The sequence below is a fragment of the Mesoplodon densirostris genome, chromosome 10 (assembly GCF_025265405.1).
Source record: "Mesoplodon densirostris isolate mMesDen1 chromosome 10, mMesDen1 primary haplotype, whole genome shotgun sequence".
Taxonomy (NCBI): Eukaryota; Metazoa; Chordata; class Mammalia; order Artiodactyla; family Ziphiidae; genus Mesoplodon; species Mesoplodon densirostris.
This window is the reverse complement of record NC_082670.1, coordinates 61,834,980-61,858,875: the sequence shown is the minus strand read 5'-3', so window position 1 is coordinate 61,858,875 and position 23,896 is coordinate 61,834,980. Positions and strand designations below refer to the sequence as shown.

General features: G+C 42.3%; 1 protein-coding gene across 1 annotated transcript in view; it reads right to left on the bottom strand.

The window, feature by feature from the left end:
- Nucleotides 1–18,287, bottom strand: part of OXSR1 (oxidative stress responsive kinase 1) — a 104,315-nt gene extending 86,028 nt beyond the window's left edge. The window contains exons 1-2 of the mRNA XM_060109285.1: nt 17,900–18,287; nt 1,509–1,621 (exon numbers count right to left, since the gene is read on the bottom strand). Of these exons, the coding sequence (XP_059965268.1) occupies nt 1,509–1,621; nt 17,900–17,969 (183 nt within the window). The 5' untranslated portion in view covers nt 17,970–18,287. The remainder of the gene's footprint in view (nt 1–1,508; nt 1,622–17,899) is intronic.
- Nucleotides 18,288–23,896: the final 5,609 nt, after the last annotated feature.

Below are 23,896 nucleotides of genomic sequence, written 5' to 3'. Positions count from 1 at the left end.
AGACGGCTCTAAATCACTCCAGCAACCCAACTCTTCAGCTTCTGCTTATGCATTACCAACTCCTGAAGAAATACATTTGTCTCATCTGCTGAAAGTTCAATATATAATTCTATTATCTTTTACTTTATTCCAATTATTCCCTAAATACTCACTACAGACTACACCAGAAATTAAACCCAATCTAGGACTGATAGATCATACCAGTCTTAGTTCCTGTCCTTTCTACTATTAGCTGTACATGATCTTAGAGAAATTACTTAACAATATAACAATATTAGTTCATATTTGTGTGGCAGTTTATGGTTTTCAAGTACTATATCATTCAATCTTCAAGAAAAACCTCATAAGGGACTTCCCTGGTGGCGCAGTGGTTAAGAATCCGCATGCCAATGCAGGGGACACGGGTTCGATCCCTGGTTCGGAAGGCCCCACAAGCCGCGGAGCAACTAAGCCCGTGCGCCACAACTACTGAGCCTGCACTCTAGAGCCCGCCTGCCTAGAGCCCGTGCTCCGCAACAAGAGAAGCCACCGCAGTGAGAAGCCCACACACCACAACAAAGAGTAGTCCCTGCTCACTGCAACTAGAGAAAGCCCATGCGTGGCAACGAAGACCCAACGCAGCCATACATACATACATACATAGATACATAAATAAATAAATTTATTTTTTTAAAAAAAAGAAAAACCTCATGAGGTACACAAAGCAGAAGCAGATATTATTTCCAATTTAAACCAAAGAAACTGAGGATTTAAAAAATTAAATGATTTGGAAAAACTATTTCATTTCCCTTGCTGAGTACTTACTATATACTTAAAAACTACTCTAGGTGTCATGGAGCATAAAAGTACAAAACAATCCCTGTGTGGCTAGCTTTTAATGCCACGGAACATCTCATGCAGCTGTGGATCCTTGGGATACCCTTTCTTCTCCCTGACCCTAGCCCTTGGAGAAGCCAATGCTGCTGGGGGGTCATTCTACCTCTCATCCTGCAACAATGGTCAGAATGCAGGTTGGTACCATGTTCCTAGAAGGCTAAAGCCTTTTAAAGGATATTTCATTTGACCCAGAAATCACAATTGCATGATACTATTTTAAGGAAAGTGAGAAATAAGCAAGCATTGTTTATAACAACAGAGGAAACAAAAATCATCCAATACTAGAGAACAGGTTAGATAAAGTATTCAACAGAACACTACATACATATTGAAAGCTACATTAATTCATATTTATAGACATAGAAAAAATTCTATGATAAATTTTTAATTGAAAAGAACAAGTATATGGTTACATTATTATGAAAATACAAAGATGTTTAAATGTGCACATATAGCAAGTGTCAATCTCAGAATGAGAGGACTATAATTTTTTTCTACTTACCTGGATTTTATAAATTTTACAGTAAGCATTACTTATTAATGAGGAAATCACAAACCTTTTTAAAAAACAAAAAACTTCAAGTTATTTCCCACTCTAACATGAATATACAAGAAATACGAGAAGTGCATACCAGGAGTTCATCCATGCTAGTTTGACATTTCTCAAGGTTTATCCGTTTGATAGCCACTTTCTCCTTTTTAGGGGCACAATATGCTGCTTGGACCACAGCCGTTGCTCCACTCCCTAAAGATAAATATATAAATGAGTAAATATGTAGAGGGGTAGATAAAAACAAGACATTTTTAATTCCTACACAATTTAAACAAGAGAATAATTCTTAACTTATCCTTATACTCAACAAAAAATGCAGAGAAACACTCTAAAAAGTAGGGTGTCAATAAAAGCAAAAGCCTTGACCATTTCATAGAATTGTCAATAAATACCAGCGCACACACACACACACACACACACACACAAATAAAAGTTGCTAGAGTTCCAGAAGTTCTAGAATATGATGGTGTAGGCTCACATTTCCCTGCTCTTCTCCTCTAAATACAACTAAATACCTTAGAAATAATTCAACAATCATAAAGACAATCTGAAACAGACGATCTGAAAGGTGGAAAGAAGCAGATGGACTGGCTAGGACGCTCAGGATGTGAGGAAAAGCACTACTGTAAGCTCCCTGGGTTTTTCTTTTATCTCGCACATATCCATGAGTGGGCACCAGAACAGCCTGCTTCCTGGAACCAACAGGGATAGACAAATGAGAAAAATCCTTTCTAGCCAAAGGACTGTGAAAGGGGAAGCTCAGTAGCAACCTAGAAGACAGATTTCCCAATCCTTATCCAGGACAACCACCCAACTCATCACAGCATCAGCATCAGCAGGGTCTCCACCCCACACCCAGACAGCAGCAGGCCAGATTCACCAAAGGGGCAACTAGGTCCCTGCCCCACACCTGTGGCAACATCCAGCCAATCTGCCCACAGCAGCAGCAGAGGGGGCAGGGGGGTGGTGTGGGGGGGAACCAGATCCACACCCACCAGTCAGCCCAGGTAACACCTGTAGAGATTAAATAGGAGTCCTGCTGTGCCAGAAGAATAAAGCAGAAGATAACAACACTGCCAGAGCTCTGAAAACTCAATTATCATAGAATTACATAGCTCACAAAGGTAGGCCAGGACTTACACATTAAATCTAAGTAGAGTAACTGCCTATTAAAATAGAAATTTTAAATAGGATCAGGCGTCTCCTAACATTAATATCCTAAATGTCCATCACACGATTTAAAAAAAGAAAATCACATCGTCACACCAAGAACCAGGAAAAACACACTTGAATGAGAAAAGACAATCACACTGATACAAACACCAAAATGAATTACTAGTTGGAATTAGCTGACAAGAATTTTAAAGCAGCCATCATAAAAGTGCTTCAACAAACAGTTAAGAATTATCTTAAAACAATAAAAAAAAATAGAAAAGCCTCAATAAGGAAACAGAAGTTACTAAAAAAAAAAAAAAAAAGCACCAACTGGAAATTATACAACTAAAACATATAATTTCCAAAATATAAAACCTGCTGGAGAAGCTCAATAGAAAAATAGAGATAACAGGATAAATTCAGTGAACTTGAGGAGAAGATCAATAATTTTACTCCATCTAAACAGCAGAGAGAAAACAGACTCAAAAAAAGAACAGAGCTTCAGGGAGAAGTGGAATAATAATAAAAGCTCTAAAATCTGTGTGGTAGGTAGAATAACACCCGCTCCCCAAAGGTGACCACATCCTAATCCTTGAGACCTGTGAATGTTACCATAAATGGCAAAAAGACTTGCCACATGTTATTAAATTAAGGATGGAAAGATGATCCTGGATTATCTGGGTGGGCCCAATTTAATTACACGGGTCTTTATAAAAGAGACAAAGGAGGGTCAGAGTCAGAGAAGATGAGACAATGAAAGCAGAGGTAAGAGTAATGAAGCCATGAGCCAAGGGAGGAACCTTGAAAACATACTATGCGAAGTAAACCAATCACAAAAGACCACATATTGTATGACTCCATATATATGAAATGTCCATAGAGCAGGCAAATCCATAGACACAGAAAACAGATTAGTAGTTACCAGGAGCTGGGAGAAGAGGAGAATGGGAGGTTACTGCTTAATGGGTACAATTTCTTTCTGGGGTGAGGAAAATGCTCTGGAATTAGACAATGATGATGGATGCAAAACACTGAATATACTAAAAAACCACTAAACTGTACACTTAAAAAATGGTTAGTTTTTAACACAACATTGTAAAGCAATTATACTCCAATAAAGATGTTAAAAAAAATGGTTAGTTTTATGTTAAGTGACATATCTTGATCTTTTTTAAAAAGGGAATAATACATACTACAAACAACTTTAGCTCATAGTTCAACAATTTAGAAAAAAAAGGAAGAAGCAGGAGAACTTTCCAACTCATTTCATGAAGCCAGTATTACCAACACCAAAACAAAACAAAGACATCACAAGAAAAAACAAAACAAAACAAAATAACTACAGACCAATACCTCTCATGTACTTAGCTGCAAAATCCTTAACAAAATGTTAGCCAATTGAATCCAGCAATAGATAACATACCACAACCAAGCAGTATGTATTCCAGGTATGCAAGGCTGGTACAATTAAAAAATAAAAAAACCAATGTAATACACTGTATCAACAGGCTAAAGAAGAAAAATCATATGAGCACATCCACTGACACAAAAACACTTTATAAAAATTCAACACCATTCATGATAAAAAAGCTCTCAGCAAACTAGAATAGAGGGGAACTTCTTCAACCTCATAAAGAACATCTACAAAAAAAAACTTACAGCTAACATTATACTGGTGAAAGACTGCCTTCCCTCTAAGATTGGGAAAAAGGCAAAAATGTTCATTCTTACCACTTTTATTCAACATAGCACTGGAAGTCCTAGATAACACAATAAAGCAAGAAAAAGAAATAAAAGGCATCCAGATTGGAGAAGAAGAAATAAAACTGTCCCTGTTTGTAGATGTCATGACCGTCTATATAAGAAAAGCTTCTAAAACTAATAAAAGAGTTTAGCAAGGTTGCAAGATAAAAGATCAACACACAAAAACCAACTGCATTTCTATATACTAACAACAATCAAGCGGAAACCAAAATCTTAAAACACAGTATCATTTACAATTGCTCCCCCAAAATTAAACAATTAGGTATAAATCCAATAAAATATGAACAGGATCTATGCTAAAAATTACAAAATACCAAAACAAAGAAAACAAAAAAGACCTAAATAACTGGAGACTTACCATGTTCATGGATTCGAAAAATCAACACAGTAAAGATGTCAATACTCCCCAAATTGACTACATATAGGTTAAAGGCAATTCCTATCAAAATCCTGGTGAAGTATTCTGTACACATAGACAAGCTTACTCTAAAGTTTATATGAAAAGGGAAGGCCCTAGAATAATCAACACCATAGTAAAGAAGATGAACAGGGCTTCCCTTGTGGTGCAGTGGTTAAGAATCTGCCTGCCAATGCAGAGAACACGGGTTCGAGCCCTGGTCTGGGAAGATCCCACATGGCGCAGAGCAACTAAGCTTGTGTGCCACAACTACTGAGCCTGCGCTCTAGAGCCCTCAAGCCACAACTACTGAAGCCTGTGCACCTAGAGCCCCTGCTCCACAACAAGAGAAGCCACAACAATGAGAAGCCTGTGGGCCAAAAAGAAGACCCAATGCAGTCAAAAATAAAATAAATAAAAATAATTTTTAAAAAAAAGAACAAAGCTGAAGGATTCATACCATCCAATTTAAAGACTTATTATATAGTTACAGTAATCAAGACAGTGTGGTATAGGCAGAGGGACAGACATACACACATACACACACACACACACACACACACACACACACACACAATAGAACAGAGAACCCAGAAATAGATTCACACAAATGTGCCACGGTGATTTTTGACAAAGGTACAAAAGCAATTCAACAGAGATGGAATACCTACCAGAATGGCTAAAATAAATTTTTTTTTTTTTTTTTTTCTTTTTGCGGTATGCGGGCCTCTCACTGCTGTGGCCTCTCCCGTTGCGGAGCACAGGCTCCGGACGCGCAGGCCCAGCGGCCATGGCTCACGGGCCCAGCCGCTCCGCGGCATATGGGATCCTCCCAGACCGGGGCACGAACCCATATCCCCTGCATCGGCAGGCGGACTCCCAACCACTGCGCCACCAGGGAGGCCCTAAAATAAATTTTTTTAAGTGATAACACCAAATGCTGGTGAAGATATGGTTAAACTGGATCACTCATACAATGTAGGCAGAAATATAAAATATGGTATAGCCACTCTGGAAAACAGTTTGGCCATTTCTTTTAAAACTAAAAATGAACTTGTACAACTCAGCATTTGTATGCCTGGGTATTTATCTCAGAGAAATTAAAATTAAAACTTAAAATTTTTCTGAGAGAAATTAAAAATTCATATACAAGTTTCTGTTCACACAGAAACTTGTATATGAATATTCACAGCAGCTTTATATTCATAATAGCTAAAAACTGGCAACTACCCAAATATCCTTTAACAGGTGAATGGTTAAACATATGGTATGTCCACACAGACAAATATTACTCAGCAATAAAAAAGAACAAACTATTGATATGCACAATTACTTGGATGAACCTCAAGGGCACTATGCTGAATGAAAAAAGCCAATCTCAGAACGTTACATAGTTTATGACTCCATTTATATAATATATAACACTCTTGAAATAACAAAAATAACAGCAACAGAGAACAGATTAGTGGTTGTCAGGGATTAGAGATGTGAGTAGACAGGTTAGGAGGGCTACAAAGGGGTAGCCAGAGGGACTTTGTGGTGGAATACAGTTCTGTGTCTTGAATTTAGTTAGTGGTAGTTACACAAAGGTACACATGTAATAAAACTGCACAGAACCATACACACATGCACACAAATGAGTACAGTACACATACAGATAGTAAGCTCTAAGTTCCGTAAATTGCTTTAAAAAAAAGAAAAAAAAAAAGCCTAGGCTTCAATCCATCTATTACCCTTAATAAAATAATCTTCAAGGTCCACTTGCACAATATCACTCCTCAGATCACTAAACCACAGCCACTACTTGATACTGTATTTCTTTCTTTTTAAAAAATGTCATTTATTTATTTATTTATTTTTGGCTGCATTGGGTCTTCATTGCTGCGCACGGGCTTTCTCTAGTTGCAGCGAGTGGGGGCTACTCTTCGTTGTGGTGTGCGGGCTTCTCATTGCGGTGGCTTCTCTTGTTGCGGAGCACGGGCTCTAGGCACGCGGGCTTTAGTAGTCATGGCTCACAGGCTCAGTAGTTGTGGCTCGTGGGCTCTAGAGCACAGGCTCAGTAGTTGTGGTGCACAGGCCTAGTTGCTCTGCAGCATGTGGGATCCTCCCGGACCAGGGCTCGAACCCATGTCCCCTGCACTGGCAGGTGGATTCCTAACCACTGCACCACCAGGGAAGTCCCAATACTGTACTTCTTGATAACTCAATGCTTTAACTTATTTTCCATACCCCGGATGCAATTTAGTTTCCCCTATCTCCATTCCTCTGTGCAAACCATTCACTTTGCTTTCTACATATTAATCCATACCTCCTCCTCCTTTTAAAGCCCAAGTCAAAACTCACCTAACTTCAGGAAGCTCCATGGAAAACACACTTAGATTCAAACAAACTCTGCCACCATTAGCAGGGTAAGTCTTGGTTCCCTGATTACGTGCTTGGAAATGGCAATGCTCAATAAATGTCATTATTGTTCATTTATTTACCTATTATCTTCCTATTAGACATTTAAGTGGTATGGCTAGAGATGGGGAGTTGGTGAGGATAATTTATCCTCATGTGTTTTGATAAAGATTCAAATACTTTAGAAGCGTAATAAACCTACCCTATGCCAAATACTTAAGGAGACACAGCTATGTCTTTTAACAGTTTAAATTGTAGTTTTTTTCAATGTTTTAATCACGGGTTCTCCTGTACATACAGCCTTGGATAGAGATGAAGTGTAAACAGTAAAAAAGAAAAAATGTGCAATCACTAAATTCTTTCTTCCTTCCTCTCCATTCTCTCATTTTCTTCCCAAATAAAAAGTAATTTCAGAGACTTCACTGGTGGCGCAGTAGTTAAGAATCCACCTGCCAATGCAGGGGACACGGGTTCGATCCCTGGTTCAGAAGACCCCACATGCCGCGGAGCAACTAAGCCCGTGCACCACAACTACTGAGCCTGCGCTCTAGAGCCCGTGAGCCACAACTACTGAGCCCAAGTGCCACAACTACTGAGCCCGAGTGCCACAACTACTGAAGCCCAAGCGCCTAGAGCCCATGCTCCACAACAAGAGAAGCCACCGCAGTAAGAAGCCCGTGCACCTCAACGAAGAGTAGCCCCCACTTGCTGCAACTAGAGAAAGCCCGCGCCCAGCAACGAAGACCCAATGCAGCCAAAAATAAATAAATACATAAATACATCATTTTTTTAAAAAGTAATTTCACAAAAATGTTTACAAAAGAGGGCATGAGGGAAGAAAAATATTGAAAACATGTTGCATTTTACATGAAGCATTCTACTCAAAATTGCTTTTTCTTAATATAATTACTGTGCGATAATATTTTTTAAAATAAATTTATTTATTTATTTTTGGCTGCACTGGGTCTTCACTGCTGTGCGCGGGCTTTCTCTAGTTGTGGCGAGCGGGGGCTACTCTTTGTCATGGTGTGCGGGCTTCTCATTGTGGCGGCCTCTCCCCTTGCGGAGCATGGGCTCCATGCACACGGGCTTCAGGAGCTGTGGCTCGAAGCAGAGCACAGGCTCAGCAGCCGTGGCGCACGGGCCCAGTTGCTCCGCAGCATGTGGGATCCTCCCGGACCAGGGCTCGAACCCGTGTTTAGTGCATTGGCAGGCGGATTCCCAACCACTGTGCCACCAGGGAAGCCCCACAATACATATTTTTTCTTTCTCTTCTTTAAAGCAGGTTCCTTCATGAGGAATTTTTCAAACCACAAGTCAACTTACTGGGTTTCAACCATCATTTTTCTTAGAGAAAACAGAATCAAATTAGAAACCATCAGTATGTATTGCACATAGTAAAAGTAAACATTATCTATCAACTATACTTCAATAAAAATATATAAAAAATAAAAAAGTAAATATTATCTTGTAAAACTTTTATTTCAGTGTAAATACACACGAAAATATGTAAAAGGTAACTGTTAGGAATGGTTTAGTCAAAGTGTGAAAGCTACTGTTGTAATGCCAGCAAATAAGCATTGGCTTAATATGAAGAATAATATAATGGAAAATGAAAACAATTTCCAATAAAGCATCCTAATTCAGAAGTTCACTATTTTACATGTTTTGCATCCTCCATGCACCATCCCCCATGTCCCCTCTTCCACTCTTCTGTCCTCTCCTAGCTGGTTCTTTAACTGCTGTGTTAGTGTACATTACACACCAGAATGGATTAAAGTGAAAAACCATGACTGAGCTTTCTCCTGAAATCCTTCAAACTGGGTAATGTTATCCCTTGAGACAGAGAAGGAGCTGCCCAAAGGCATGAGGGGGACTAAAAAAAATTTCACAGTCTCTCTCCACTTTACTAGATCCTGAAATTTAAAAGAGTAACCAAAAATATGGATTTTATTCCTACCTGTGAGGAAAAAATAAATCAAATGAACCAAATCAACTGAAGATATTTCCCCCCCAAATTCTGACTAACCGTCACTATTACAGATACATATTCTAAAGATTTTAAGTATTTTTTAGTAAGGCTTTAACACCAACTAAAGAGCTAGTCCAGACTGTTCATTCTGAAAGATGACTAAGGCACTGTCACCCGAACCATGGAAAATACAGGACTTTACAATTTCATAAACCTTTTTCTGAGTAAGCCCTCTTGTCAGAGTCATACTGAAAATTAAAGCTCCTTTACAGAAACAGCTGTAAGAACAGTCATTATCATAAAAATCACGCTCTCTCTCCATACAAAGATGAAAATAAAGACACTGCCATATGCTCTGAGTAATTATTCAAGCAGCCTGATGGTTTTGCAATGAATCATCTCCCTCTCCTGTTCACTCTGGTGATCTCTATCTCAACGGATATTAACCCCATCCTTCTGGATGCTCCTGCCAAATATCTTGGATACTTCTCACATCCAATCCAATGGCATATCTCTAACTTCAAAATATGCTACACCAGCATCTGACTGCTTCTCACCACCTCCACTACTACCTCTCTCCCCTGGATAACCTCTCCTACCCTAATACCCTTAAAAAACTATTCTCCACATAGCAGCCCAGGTTATCCTTTTAAAACATAAAATCTTACGCAAAGCAAAAGCCAAGTACCACAATGACTTATCACACTTCATATCATCTGATGGCCAGGACCATCCATCCCTACCTACCACCTTACTCTCCTGATCTCTTCAACCTCTGAATCACTCTGCTCCAGCCACCCTTACCTCATTATTCCTTAGTCACATCAGTGTGCTCCTTCTTCAGGACCTTTGCGCTCCTGATGTTCCCTCTGCTTAGACCAAACTACCTACAGATAACCACCATGTTCACTTCTCCACCTCCTTCAGGTGTTTCCTCAAATGTCACCTTCTCAGTGAGGCTTTCCTTGACCTCTTTAAAACTCACCTCTATCCCTAGCAGTTCGCAACCCCTTTCCCTACTTTATATTTGTCCTTCATCACCACCACAAGGGATTTCTGTCTGTCTGCTTTGCTGCTGTATCTCTAGCATCCAAATAGTGCCTGACACACAAGAGGAGGTCAGTAAATATTTGTTGAATAGATTAATGACTCAAGTAGTGGCATATATTTTCAAGAAAAAAAAATTTTGCTCATTTGGGGCAGAACAAACACAAAAATAGCCCAGTCTTCACGGGCATTACCTCATTATTACCATTGTGAGCATTACCATTTATTGAGCACTTACTCTGTGTGCCAAGTACTATGCTGAGCACTCTCCTTACTTGCACTTCTTTTTTTTCATCTAATTCTCACAATAATCCCATGAGTTAGGTATTATTGATCTTACAAAGCAATGCAAGCAAAGGTAAGACTTAGGTCATAAATTAGTAAGATGCAGAGTAGGGCCTAGAAACCAAAACTACATGACGTTTCAACACCATACTCTTAATTGGTAGGCAACTGACTCTTTAAAGCTTACATTAACTGATTACTTATGTGTCAGGTTAAATTATTTACTTGCAGTGTCTTATTTAACTATTTTAATTAAAATAAAAAAACCCGAGGGCAACATTTTTAGTTGCCTAGCCAACATACAATTTTCCCTTCTTTAATAAGAGAACTTTTACCTACTTTGCTTTAAGTAATAACATGCTTGGATAAAAAGCTTCATTTCATTTGCAAATGGCCAAATGACACAGTTCTGTCCAATAAAATAGAAATGTATCACTGAGTAAGGCTTCCAGGAAAGAAAGCCCTTTGAAAGGGAGCCAACTGAGTTGTCATGTGACTTTGTCCTTTTACCATACTCTTCTGGCCTGGAACACAAGCACAAGGCTAGGGGTGGACCAACTATCTTGCAACTATGAAAATGCAAGTCACGTGCTAAGTGGAGTGGAGTGAAAAACTAGGAGCCTGGGTGCCTAATGGCACCTAGGCTGCCACTCCAGTTTTCGTGTCATATAAAGGGAGCAAAAAAGTATTTTATTAAGCCACTATTATTTGTTTTCCATTACATGCAGCCAAATGCAATCCCTATTTGATACAACCCTATGAGGTTGTTGGCCCAATGCTGGCCTTATTGAAAATGTTATCATAGCTAAGTCTTCCAATCAGGGGGAGAAAATACACTAACCATTAAGCATCAATAGAACATAACAGCTTTCACATTTATGGAGGAGCTAGAGGTGGGATCCTGGAATCTGTATTTGGAACCCAATACTTTAGACATCAAATGTGTAGCTAGTGAACACTAATGAAAATTTAAAAGGGGAGAGAAAGTAGAGAATAAAGCTAGTAGGCTGTCTTCACCGCAGTATCAAAGGTAGGTGAATCACACCTTACTAAAAATGGATCTTAAAGAACAATTTTCTAAACCTAGGCTGAGGTAAACAGTAAATATTTATTGAGACTTTTAAAAATGCATGATAACACGGGACTTCCCTGGTGGCACAGTGGTTAAAGATCTGCCTGCCAATGCAGGGGACATGGGTTCGATCCCTGGTCCAGGAAGATCCCACATGCCGCAGAGCAACTAAGCCCATGCGCCACAACTACTGAGCCTGCACTCTAGAGCCTGTGAGCCACAACTACTGGGCCCGTGCACCTAGAGCCCATGCTCCGCAACAAAAGAAGCCACTGCAATGAGAAGCCTGTGCACTACAAAGAAGAGTAGCCCCGGCTTGCTGCAACTAGAGAAAACCCGTATGCAGCAATGAAGACCCAACACAACCAAAAAATAAATAAAAATTAAAACAAAAAACAAAACAAACAAACAAACAAAAACCAAAATGGGGCTTCCCTGGTGGCGCAGTGGTTGAGAGTCCGCCTGCCGATGCAGGGGACACGGGTTCGTGCCCCGGTCCGGGAGGATGCCACATGCCGCGGAGTGGCTAGGCCCGTGAGCCATGGCCGCTGAGCCTGCGCGTCCGGAGCCTGTGCTCCGCAATGGGAGAGGCCACAACAGTGAGAGGCCCATGTACCGCAAAAAAAAAAACCCCCAAAACCAAAAAAACAAAAAACAAAATGCATGATAACAAAAGCCACATGGCACAGCCCTTGACAGACTGGTTTCCCACTTTGCCACTATATTTTATCATGGGCAATAAAACAGGTGGCAGGGCCTTACACTGCTATACTACCATGTCCAGCATAAATCCTTAAATCCATCTAAACCTGAATAAGATCTGGAAGTAAGGAAAAAAAAAAAGATGCAGTGATGGTCCAATAAACATTACAACAGATTCAAAATATTACAAGATTACAAGTGTTACAAGATTTCAAATCATGTAGTATTTCACATTTTATGGTACTACCAAAAATTAGGAAACAGAAAAAGAAGAAAAAAAGAAAGAGATAACAAAGAGATTGTATGGAGTAATGAATACGAGCTAAAAGCTTCCTGCAAATAATTACACTTAATCTGCACAACAGCCCCAAGGACATAGGTACCATTATGCCCATTTTACAGACAAAAAACTGACACTAAAACAGTTATATAAATTGCCCCAGATCAGAGAGGTAGTAAGAGCTAACGCCAGGATTTGAATCCAGGTCAGTCTAACCCCAAAGCCCATACTATTACAGTTGCTTCAACACACATCAAATACAGTACAACACTTGGTCAGAAGTGCTAATGCAATAGTAGGGGTTAGGAAGGAGCTCAAAAACATTGAAAAGATAAATGATTAATAGTGAGACCAATACTACACCTTTTACAAGTAATCATACTTAAAGTTCAAACCTTTGCCAAAGCATGCTTAAGATGATACAATTCTTTAAAAGCAAGTCCTTTTTTTTTTTTTTTTTTTTTGCGGTACGCGGGCCTCTCACTGTTGTGGCCTCTCCCATTGCAGAGCACAGGCTCCGGACGCGCAGGCTCAGCGGCCATGGCTCACGGGCCTAGCCACTCCGTGGCACGTGGGGTCTTCCCGGGCCAGGGCACGAACCCGTGTCCCCTGCATCGGCAGGCGGACTCTCAACCACTGCGCCACCAGGGAAGCCCTAAAAGGCAGTCCTTTGAATTCCCAACTTGTATGCTTTTATTATGTTCTAGGAAGGGAACTTTCTCTTCTCTATAGGATTTTGCCAGAAAAAGAGAGAATAAGACCATGCGAGAAACTAACCCCAAATACAGTCCTAAGTAGCACATGTGAAAAAAATATATAGTTCAAATAACTGTATGTGCTTTGACGAGAAAGGAGACAGCATTATACCATTTCCTTAAAATACAATCCTTTGGAAACAGAAAATTCAAAAAGATTCCCCCAAGCCTTTTTTGCCCAGACTTCAACCATTTGTTTCCTGAAAAAAAATGAATATAATCTGAAGAAATTACAAAGATTCATTTTGAAAACTACTTACAGCTTATTACAAAATACTGTATTCCAAACATTTTGGCATGGAAGCAAAGTTAGAATAAGCATGCACTGCTTTACTGAGCCTTGCTACTTGTACTAGGCTGTAGTTCAAGGAAAAACTTTTCTTCCTCCCTCTTGGGAAGATGGGGTGAGAGAGAGTGTGTGAGGAGTGGAGTGGAAGTACATTAAGAACTTTCAGGAACTTATTAATGAGAGAGGGAACATTAAAAAAAATGACAAAATAGGATACACAAAAGAGAATAAATCTAACTATATCTAAAAGGGTTACCTACAAAATATCTGCTCCGATCAGTTTTTTTTCATTGTAAGGATATTTCCTTTAAAAGGTGAGATTATGACCACCATCTTCAGATACTTCCAAAAACCAATCAAATGCAGATGCAGAAATAAGGATCCTGGATTAGGCAACAGTTGGACGCCAGTACTGGCTCTGCCCATAACTAGCTCTGACTTTAGACAGGTCATTTTACCTTCCTATGTCTCAGTGTCTTCATCTGTAAAACAAGATATTCACCTTACCTCACACCTTACAGGAAACTTAACTCAAAATATATCAGAGGACTAAATTGAAGAGCTAAACTATAACAGAAGAAAAACATACGAAAAGAATCTTTGTGATGTTGGGTTACTAAAGATTCCTCAGGACTTCCCTGGTGGTCCAGTGGTTAAGACTCTGTGCTTCCACTACAGGGGGCGCGGGTTAGATCCCTGGTCGGGGAACTAAGATCCCGCAAGCCGTGGCACGCCCCCCCCGCCCCCCCAAAAAAGACTGAGAGTAAATATTTGAAATCATATATCAGGTGAAGGACTCATATCCAGAATGAATACACACCCTCACACACATCTCTATAACTCAGTGAGAAGAAAACAACCCAATGGGCAACCCAAATGGGAAAAAGATTTGAATAGACATTTTACCAAAGAATAGATATGAAAAGCTAATAAATAAGCACATGAAAAGATACTTTCTATTATTAGTTATTACAGAAATGCAAAACAAAACCATGATCAAATACCACTTCACATCCACTAGGATGGCTATAATCAAAAAGACAGACAACAGGGCTTCCCTGGTGGCGCAGTGGTTGAGAGTCCGCCTGCCGATGCAGGGGACGTGGGTTCGTGCCTCGGTCTGGGAAGATCCCACATGCCGCGGAGCAGCTGGGCCCGTGAGCCATGGCCGCTGGGCCTGCGCGTCCGGAGCCTGTGCTCCGCAACAGGAGAGACCACAACAGTGAGAGGCCCGCGTACCGCAAAAAAAAAAAACAACAAACAGACAGACAAGAAGTGCTGGCAAAAATGTAAAGAAATAGGGACCCTCATACATGGCTGATGGGAATGTAAAATGGTACAGTCACTTTGAAAGTTTGTCCACTTCTTAAAAAGTTAAACATAAATCTACCATATGACCCAGCAATTCCACTCAAGAAAAATGAAACATGGTCACATGAAGATGTGATGTAAATGCTTATAACAACATTATTCCAAATAGGCAAAAAACAGAAGAAACCCAATGTCCATCAAGTAGTGTCCAATAAAAAGGAGTAATATACTAATACAGGCTACAACATGGATGAACCTCAAAAAAAATTACACAAAGTAAACAAAACCAAACACAAAAGATCACATATTATATGATCATATTTATATGAAATGTCCAGAAAAGACAAATCTATAGAGACAGAAAGTAGATCTGTGGTTGCCTTAGGCAGGGGGTGGGAACAGGGAGTGACTGCAAATGTACATGAGGCATCTTTCTGGAATGATGGAAATGTTCTAAAATTGGATTGTGGTGATGACTGAACAACTCTGTAAATTTACTAAAAAACTATAGTACTGTACACTTAAAACAGGTGGATTTTATGGTATATAAATTGCTTTTAAAAATGAAAGAATATTATGCTACGTGAATGAAGCCAAACAAAAAAGACTGCATATTACAAGATCCCATTTATATGAAATGTCCAGAAAAGGCAAATCTATGGATACAGAAAGTAGATTTGCAGTTGCCTGAAACTGGGGGTAGGAACAGGGATTAACTGTAAACAGGCAAAAGGGATCTCACTGGGGTGATGAACATATTCTAAAACTGTATTATGCTGATTGGTGCACAACACAATAAATTTACTAAAAATGATTTAATTTTATATTTTAAAATGGGTGAATTTTATACTAAAAAATGGGTGAAATTATACCTCAGAGTAAAATTGTTTTTAAAAATAAGGTGATCAAATCACATTGGAGTTAACTTTTTATCCACGGACCACTTTGAGAATAAGATGAAGACTAACCCTATCCCAGAGGCCTGAGCCTCCCTTTTGCTCGCTCACAGACACCTTATTGGTCTGAGGACACCAAATTAACAAGTTTCCAAAGCTCTAGAGCCTTGTACAGTCTTAATAGCAAGGGCATTAGGAACAACTACAACCCTCCTCTTCACCCTAGAAAGATGTACACCTTACCAGAAAGAAAATCAAAATTCCTTTTCTAAAATGATAAGGACCCCCTTTCCTTACTTTTTAGACATCATTTTGGAATCTCCCACTTAATCCCTTTTTTCTTTTTCTTTTCTTTCTTTTTTTTTTTTTTTTTGGCGGTACGCAGGCCTCTCACTGCTGTGGCCTCTCCCGTTGCGGAGCACAGGTTCCGGAGGCGCAGGCCCAGCGGCCACGGCCCACGGGCCCAGCCGCTCCGCGGCATGCGGGATCCTCCCGGACCGGGGCACGAACCGGTGTCCCCGGCATCGGCAGGTGGACTCCCAACCACTGCGCCACCAGGGAAGCCCTAATCCCTTTTTTCAATAAGAAACTCTGATTGAGGGACTCAGAAGCAGTCAATCAAGACAGTGACCTAGCTAGCTGTCTTTAGAACCAACCAGTTCACATCAAAGACCCAGCATGTAGACCAGATCCATGAAGTGGCTTAAGGAAAAAGATGTAATGTGTTTCAGATAAAACTTAGCCCAGATTTGTTTTGAAACAAGAAGTAAAGTGAAAAAAAGAAATGTGACCAAGTTTCTCTAAACATCTACCCAGTGCAATAAACACTACCCCCCCCAAGATAGCTAAGGAGTTTTCAGCCACTCTTTGTTATAAAACTAATTTAGGACTGGATGCTGATCTAGCAAAGCAGACAATCTCCTTCCTCCAACACACAAGGGTCTGCTCGTGTCTGTTGGATTGAGCTTCTGTTTAGCTAAACCCACCCCCTTTTGATTTCTTAAATCACTAGATTATTGTTGTCTAACAAATACTCCCCTCATCCCCAGTCCCCACCCTCCCCCAATCACTGTGCCTCTGTGAGAATTACAATCCATGTTTGTGCAAGTTTTGGTCTCTGCCAACTGGTATTCCCAGACCCCCTTCAAATCCATTCTACACACAATAGCCAGGTCCATCGGACTGTATCATGTCTTTGTTTGAAGCCCTCCAATAACACTTAAAATAAAATTCCAAAATCCTTACCTTGGCTGAGAAGATCCCTAAAATCTGGCTTCTCCCTTACCTTTCTAACCTTACCAGTCTTCTTTCAGGTCCTAAAACACACCAAGCTCTTTCCCTCCTCAGGAGCCTTTGCATTTCCTCATCCCTCAGTCGGGAAAAAATTTCCCTAGGCTCTTAAGACTCTCTCATCCTTCAGGGCTCAACTTACATGTAAACGCCTCAGAAAAAGCATCTTCCTTGAAATCGCCCCAACTAGGTCTCCACGTTATCCTCTATCAGAACATCTTGCTTATTCCCTTCCTAGCACTTGCCAAAACCTATAATTCTTTTTATTTACCTACTTATTTACTGTCTACCTTCCTGACTAGAAAGTCAATTCCAAGCAGTCGTAAGTTGTGTCTACATCGCTCAGTGCGGTACCTGCAGCTTCATCTGGAGAGGATCCTCAGCTCTACCCCAGCAACGCCTGGCACTTCGTGTGGGTTCTCGCACGGATGCGGGAGTGAACAAAAGCACCCAAACCCATCAACCCCCGAATAGGTGTCCGTGCCCCCAACTGCAATACCCCATTTCTCGCACCGCCTCGTAAAGGCCTGTCCCACACCTGCACTTTTCTTTCTCTCTCAGATACATCTGTCGCTCAGGTTCAAACATCTGTCACTACACAAATCTCTGGTGAGCCTCTCAAACCCCACCCCACCGTGCCGCACAGGCGCGCCACTCAAAATCCCCTCCTTGCCTTGCACGCGCTGCACAAACCCGGAGCCTCACCCACGCTCCCTACCAACACCCCCGGGCCACTCGAGCGCCCACGAATATCTGGGAGCCCTGCGCTCTCCGAGCTCCCGCGGGTCCCCTAGTTCCCGCGTGTCACCCGCCATCCAGCGCGGCGCCTCCCCCCTCCGCGGCGCCAGCTCTCACCTATCACCTCCTGCAGCTCGTAATCGTCCCTGTTGATGGACCAAGGAAGGGCGCTGGAGTCCTCGGACATGACGGCGGCACGGCACTCAGCCCTCCCTCAAACTCGCTGACCTCCCTCTTCTCCTCGCCGCGCCTCTCCCCACCCCCAACCGCTGCCGCCGCGCCCCCACCAACCGCCTCTGGAACAGCCACGGGTCGACGGCGCCTGGCGCCGGGTGGCCGCGCGGCAGAGCAGCGGGGGGCTCGAAGCACCCGCGGACCTCGCCTCCTGCTCCTCCGCGGCCGGCACTCCCCTGCCCGGCCCAGGTCCCGGCCTCGGCCTCCGTGGCAGCAGCTACAGGAGCTTCGCCTCGGCCCAGCCCCTCTGTCCCGCCCTCCACCCCAGCCCCACGCACGGGCCAAACTTTCCCTTCTCCCTCCACCTGCCGACACGCAGCGCGCTGACGTCATCGCGCCGGGCACGCCCCGCCTCGGCCCCGCCTCCAGCCGCCATTTCAAGTGTGGCTGGATAAGCAGCGAGCAGGTAAGAAGCCCGAGGAGGAGGAAATTGACAATGGAAAGGAAGAAATGCTTTGAAAGGAGTTCAACAAGGGCATCGGAAAGCTGGAGAAGAGCCTAAAGTAGCAGAAGCGGTAGCCACACTGAGCATGGCAACCAAACGCCGGCTTAGTGGAGGGGGCGGAGCCACTTCTGGCGGCAGGGGCACGTTGCCGTCTCCGCTGTCGCATTCATTGGCTTATTTGAGAAGGACTCAGAAAGGCAATAGGTGAGTGTGGACGTCAGTCATAAATTAGTCCCGCCAGCAGGCTCTCTGACCGCTGTTCCCCGACAGGGCTCCGGTCCTTCAGGGTGGCGGTTACGCCTTTTGCTTTGCACAGTTCTCCCAAGGGACGTCGCGGTGTAACCGTCACACCCTCGAGACGTGCAAACGGCTCCGCAGGGTGTGGAGAAACCCGAGGGAGCAGCTGGGTGGGGTAGCTTTGGGGTGTGGACAACTGCCAAGTGGGATAAAAGGCCTTGGGCCACGAGACAGAGGGGAACCGGAAGCTCGCCCCGTGACGACACTTTCTCTAGGCGGAAGTTCTTTCTGCAGCACCCGTCGCGGCCTTCTCAGTAACCTTACTGGGCAGCGAGGGTGTTGCTGTCCATACTCAACTTTGGGTCTGGAGCTCAGATGAGCACCTGTCTTGGGGCCTCGGAAGGTTGGAGTTTTTCCCCTGAGGCGGTTGGGGCCACTAAACAAGTGAGGTTTGGCCCCGGAGATTTGAGGTCGTTTCAGAGGCCTTGACTTTTTTTGTGTGACCTCATTGAACTTGAGTTTTCACAGGTTGACCACTTAGGGCCTTTGGAGAAATTAACGAGGTGAAATTGAACGCACTTGGTAAAATGGAATAAAGAGTACTGAGGTGGATTGGGCTAGGTGTGAAGCTCTTCTCAGTTGGATGTCTTTTAGACCAGTAGTAGTACTTAGGAAAGAGACCTTCACCCAGGCCATGCCAGGCACTGGAAGCCCTGTGCAGGAAATCCACTGACTACAAAACCAAAGCAGTGGGATTCCCTGCTGGCGCGGTGGTTAAGAATCCGCCTACCAATGCAGGGGACATGGGTTCAATCCCTGGTCCGGGAAGATCCCACATGCCGTGGAGCAACTAAGCCCATGCACCATAACTGCTGAGCCTGCACTCTAGAGCCCGCGAGCCACAACTTCTGAGCCCGCATGCCACAACTATTGAAGCCCACAAGCCTAGAGCCCGTGCTCTGCAACAAGAGAAGCCACCGCAATGAGAAGCCCATGCACTGTAATGAAGAGTAGCCCCTGCTCGCCACAACTAGAGAGAGCCCGTGCACAGCAACAAAGACCCAACACAGCCAAAGATAAATAAAATAAATTTATGAAAAAAACAAAAGCAGTCAACTAGGAGCTGCAGCAATGAAGCTGTTAGCACGTTTCCACCTGCTTGGTGGGATTGGAGAATGTTTCATGGAGGAGGAGACCCTACATAGTTAACATGATATCAACAGGTGGAAATTGAGAGGCTAGACTATTCCAGTCCCAGCAAAGGTGCCAGAGGTCCCAAGTTTGGAAGCATAGCATAGGCCTTGCTATAGAGATTGGTTGCAGCTGTTAACTACTGACACCTTTACTGCCACATGTTGCCTTTTTCTTTTTGCAGGGAGAAGAGGGATGGGGATCAAATCTATCAGAGAGGAGCTAAATCTGATGGTAAGGATTAGAGATGTCAAGGTTTGTACCGACAGAAAGATCCATAAACCAGAAATTCTTAACCTGGGTTTATTGGCCTGTGTGGACCATGAACAACCTTCAGAAAGTTTGTGGGTTTTTTGTGGTTTTTTTACTCCTTTGAAATTGTGTGCAGAATAGTATGTACTTCAGGGAGAAATCTGGCCACCTTCCTCCCCTCTCTTCTTCTTCCTCAGTGAAAAGGAGCTACTGACCTAATAATGAAAATTCACGATGTTAACTGACCCACATTCTTGGTGGTCAGGGCCACTATACATTTGTTGATGGGTTCTTTTCTACTTCCTCCAATGCACAAAGCTTGATGGTTTAGTTGAGCCAGAACCTGTTCTGCAGATCTGGTCATTTTATTTCCCCTGTCTCCTGGATTTTCTCCATGTGGCTGATAGTCATTAAGGTCCCATGTTTTTAATGAGCAAGGAATTGGTGGCTGTTTGAGACCAGAAGCCAAAACCTCAATTTCTTTCTCAGCTTATGGAGTATCTTCCATGTGATAGCACTGTCATAAACACTGGGTGTACAGTGGTAAACAAAGTAACTTAGTTCCTGTTTTCATGGAGCTATAGTCTAATAGAGGAAGAGTAAACAACTCAGCAAACACATAGATGAGGAATTATGTTACAAAGCATCAAGCAGGAAAAGGCGAGTATACTGTGACAGAGAATAGTTAGGGAGTTTGGAGAAAACTTCTATGAGAAAACTGGGAGGGAGCCAGCCATGCAAAGTGTGTTCTAAACAGGTTACAATGGGGTTTTAGGCACTTTTGAAGCTATTGAAGTAATAATTTCCTTCCTCTTAGGCCGCTGGTCCTTGTATATGGCTCCCTCAGTAATCTTTTGGGGGATGAGGGGAAAAGGGAGTTAAGGTGATTCTGAACCCTGGCCCTAATACCAAAATTTCACCAAATCTTACCTAGGTTTCTTGGAAGTATGACATATTTTCCTGAAGAGTGGGACCTTGTTTTTCCTCACATTTTCAAAGGAGTCCTTGTCTTCTTTTGGGTTCCTCCCAAAATCAGGCTCAGAAAAGAAGATTTGGATGCAAATAGTTTATTTAGGAGGTGACCTCAAGAGGCATTCTGAAGGAGTGGTGAGGTGAGACAGGAAAGTCATTCAGGGGTATATTAACGAGGGGAGACTGTGTGGCTATTTGAGAAACGGGAACATACCTTGGAATTGCCCCACCAACAGGCAAGGAAGCTGAAGTATTTGCCCACCAACTCCTTTTCCTCTTTATTGTGTTAATGCTCCTGCATTTCTGCCCAGCTCAGTGCTGGGAAAAGCATGTTCCTAAAGTCAGAGAATGCACTCAAGCAAGAGACACAGACAGTCCTCCTCACGTACTAGAACTCTCTGAAACCAAACGTCAGAGAAGGCCCAAAGGATATGTACGGGTACAGCATCTACTACAGTGTGTAAACCCAGAAGTTGAGAATCATCGTCTGGGCTGAAAAGCTGGGAGAGAAAGTATATTCATGCTTCCTCTTCTTTCTCTGTTGCCTTTAAGCAACTTACCTGCATTGTGTTTTGCTTTTAGCACCTGCAGGGTAGAGGAAAAAGGACTGATTTCAAGACTAATGATGTGTTGAAATGATTATTACAGCTTTAATTCAAGTTTTATAGGCTCCATTAAAGAAAGAGAGTTGAAATCTATAAATTAATATGTACCTTTTGTGAGAAACCTGAATATAAAGAAAAGCACAAGTTTATGTCTCTGTCCTAAGCTGATTTTCTCAGCAGTTCCACATCAGCGCCAGGACCAACTATAAACTGCTGGAATCTGTCTCTCCCCCCTACCCCCACCCCCTTCTCTCCAGTATCACACGTCATATGTAGTATAAAGTCATCTCTTGTGAGAAGGGTTAACACCCATTCCTCACATAGGTGTGCTTCCCACCTATGTGCCTAGAATGGTCCCTGTACAGGCACGTATTCAGGCATGGTGTTGATTAAAAATCAATGGAGTTTGTGAGTAGAGAAGACATGCACAAGCTAGGAGTCTGGAGCCTGGGGAGAAGCTGACATCTTGGCAAACCCAGGGAATGAATGTCCAAGGTGACAGGGGCTCAGAGCCTGTAAGAAATAGGTAGATGAGAGGTTACTGTAGGAAAAAAAAAAATCAGTCCATACAGAAAGTAGAGTCTCAGTGTCAAGCTGGGTTCTGGGCCAGAGAGTAGCTTCAGGTTCTCTCAGGCTGGCACCATGCCAACTTGATGATCTCAAGTTGAATTGAGCAAAAGATGGGAAATACCTGACTGAGGTGGAGCACGTGTCTAGGTGCCTGCTACTTTTCAAACGCTGTCTCTTAAAGGTTTAATATGTCTAGAAACCTTCATTAGGATGTTTATTGTAACATTATTGTGATAGGGGAAAACTGGAAACAACCTTGGATAAGGGTGTCCACTGAGAGAGGATTGGTAATTGCTTGTATATATTATGTAGAACATCTCAGGATAAATAAGAAATTTGTGTGTTAGGGCTAGCTGAAGTAACAACCCAAAACTAAACTAAACTGGCTGGTTTAACCCAAAAGCTTATTTCTCACACACATATAGTCCAATACATATGTCCTTGGTCCCTTTCCTCCAAGCAGAGAATTAGATTTTGGCTCCTTCCATCTTGTGGCACCACCATCTTCTAGGATCTCCTTAGAGTCTTTCCACTGGACCCTCTGCATTCAGCCAGCTAGTTAGCTGAGAGGGAGAACACTACAAAAGCTGGCCAACACTGGAAGTTGTGTTTGTTACTTCTTCCCAGGTTGTGTTGGTCAGAACTGAAGTCAAGGAAACTGGGACCTGGCTTCTTCTGTGTCCAGGAAGAAGAAACGGGATTAGTCAACATCTAGGCGATCTCTGCCACAATTGGTAAATTTGGTTGCAGCCAGGCCAGAGCTACTGACTTATTGAGGAAGAGGAGTAGGAGGGATATACTCTTTTGTACATTTTGGACTTTATAAATCCAAATATTACCTGTTCAAAAAAATTAATTTAAGAAGGGGAGACCGGTGAGATTCTGGTTCATCCATGCTGTGAAATATTACATAGCAGTTAGAATGAAGTAGATCTGTACATACTGGAATGGAATGATCTATAATTAAGGTAAACAAGCAAGTTATAGATAAATTTCTGCACTGACTTAGTTTGGACTACTGTAACAAATTACCGTAGACTGGGTGGCTTAAGGCAAATATTTTTTCTCACAGTTCTGGGGTCTGGGAAGTCAAAGATCAGGATGCTGGCAGATCTGATGTCTAGTGAAGGCCTGCTTCCTGATTTAAAGACAGCTGTCTCCTGATTGTATTCTTATATGGCAGAGGGCAGGAGCAAGCTCTCATGTCTCTGCTTATAAAGGCACTAATCCCATTCCTGAGGGTGCCACCCTCATGACCTATTTACCTCCCAAAGGCCCCACCTCCTAATATTATCACATTGAGGGCTAGGATTTCAACATACGAATTTGGGAGAGACACAAACATTCAACCTATAACATGTATGTATATAAATATATGGAATAAGGTCTGGGAGATGCATGGAGGTGCAATACACATTTGCTTTTTGTGTATTGTTTGAACTATAAGGAGAAAATATTCCAATATTGTGTAACACTAACAATGTAAATTCTCTAAAGAAATTCATTAAGATCAATTTCACAAAAATATTTTGGAGGCCCATAAACATAAACCCCAGCTTCATTAATAAAGATAATGTAAATTAAAACTAAAATGAGATTCCATTTCAC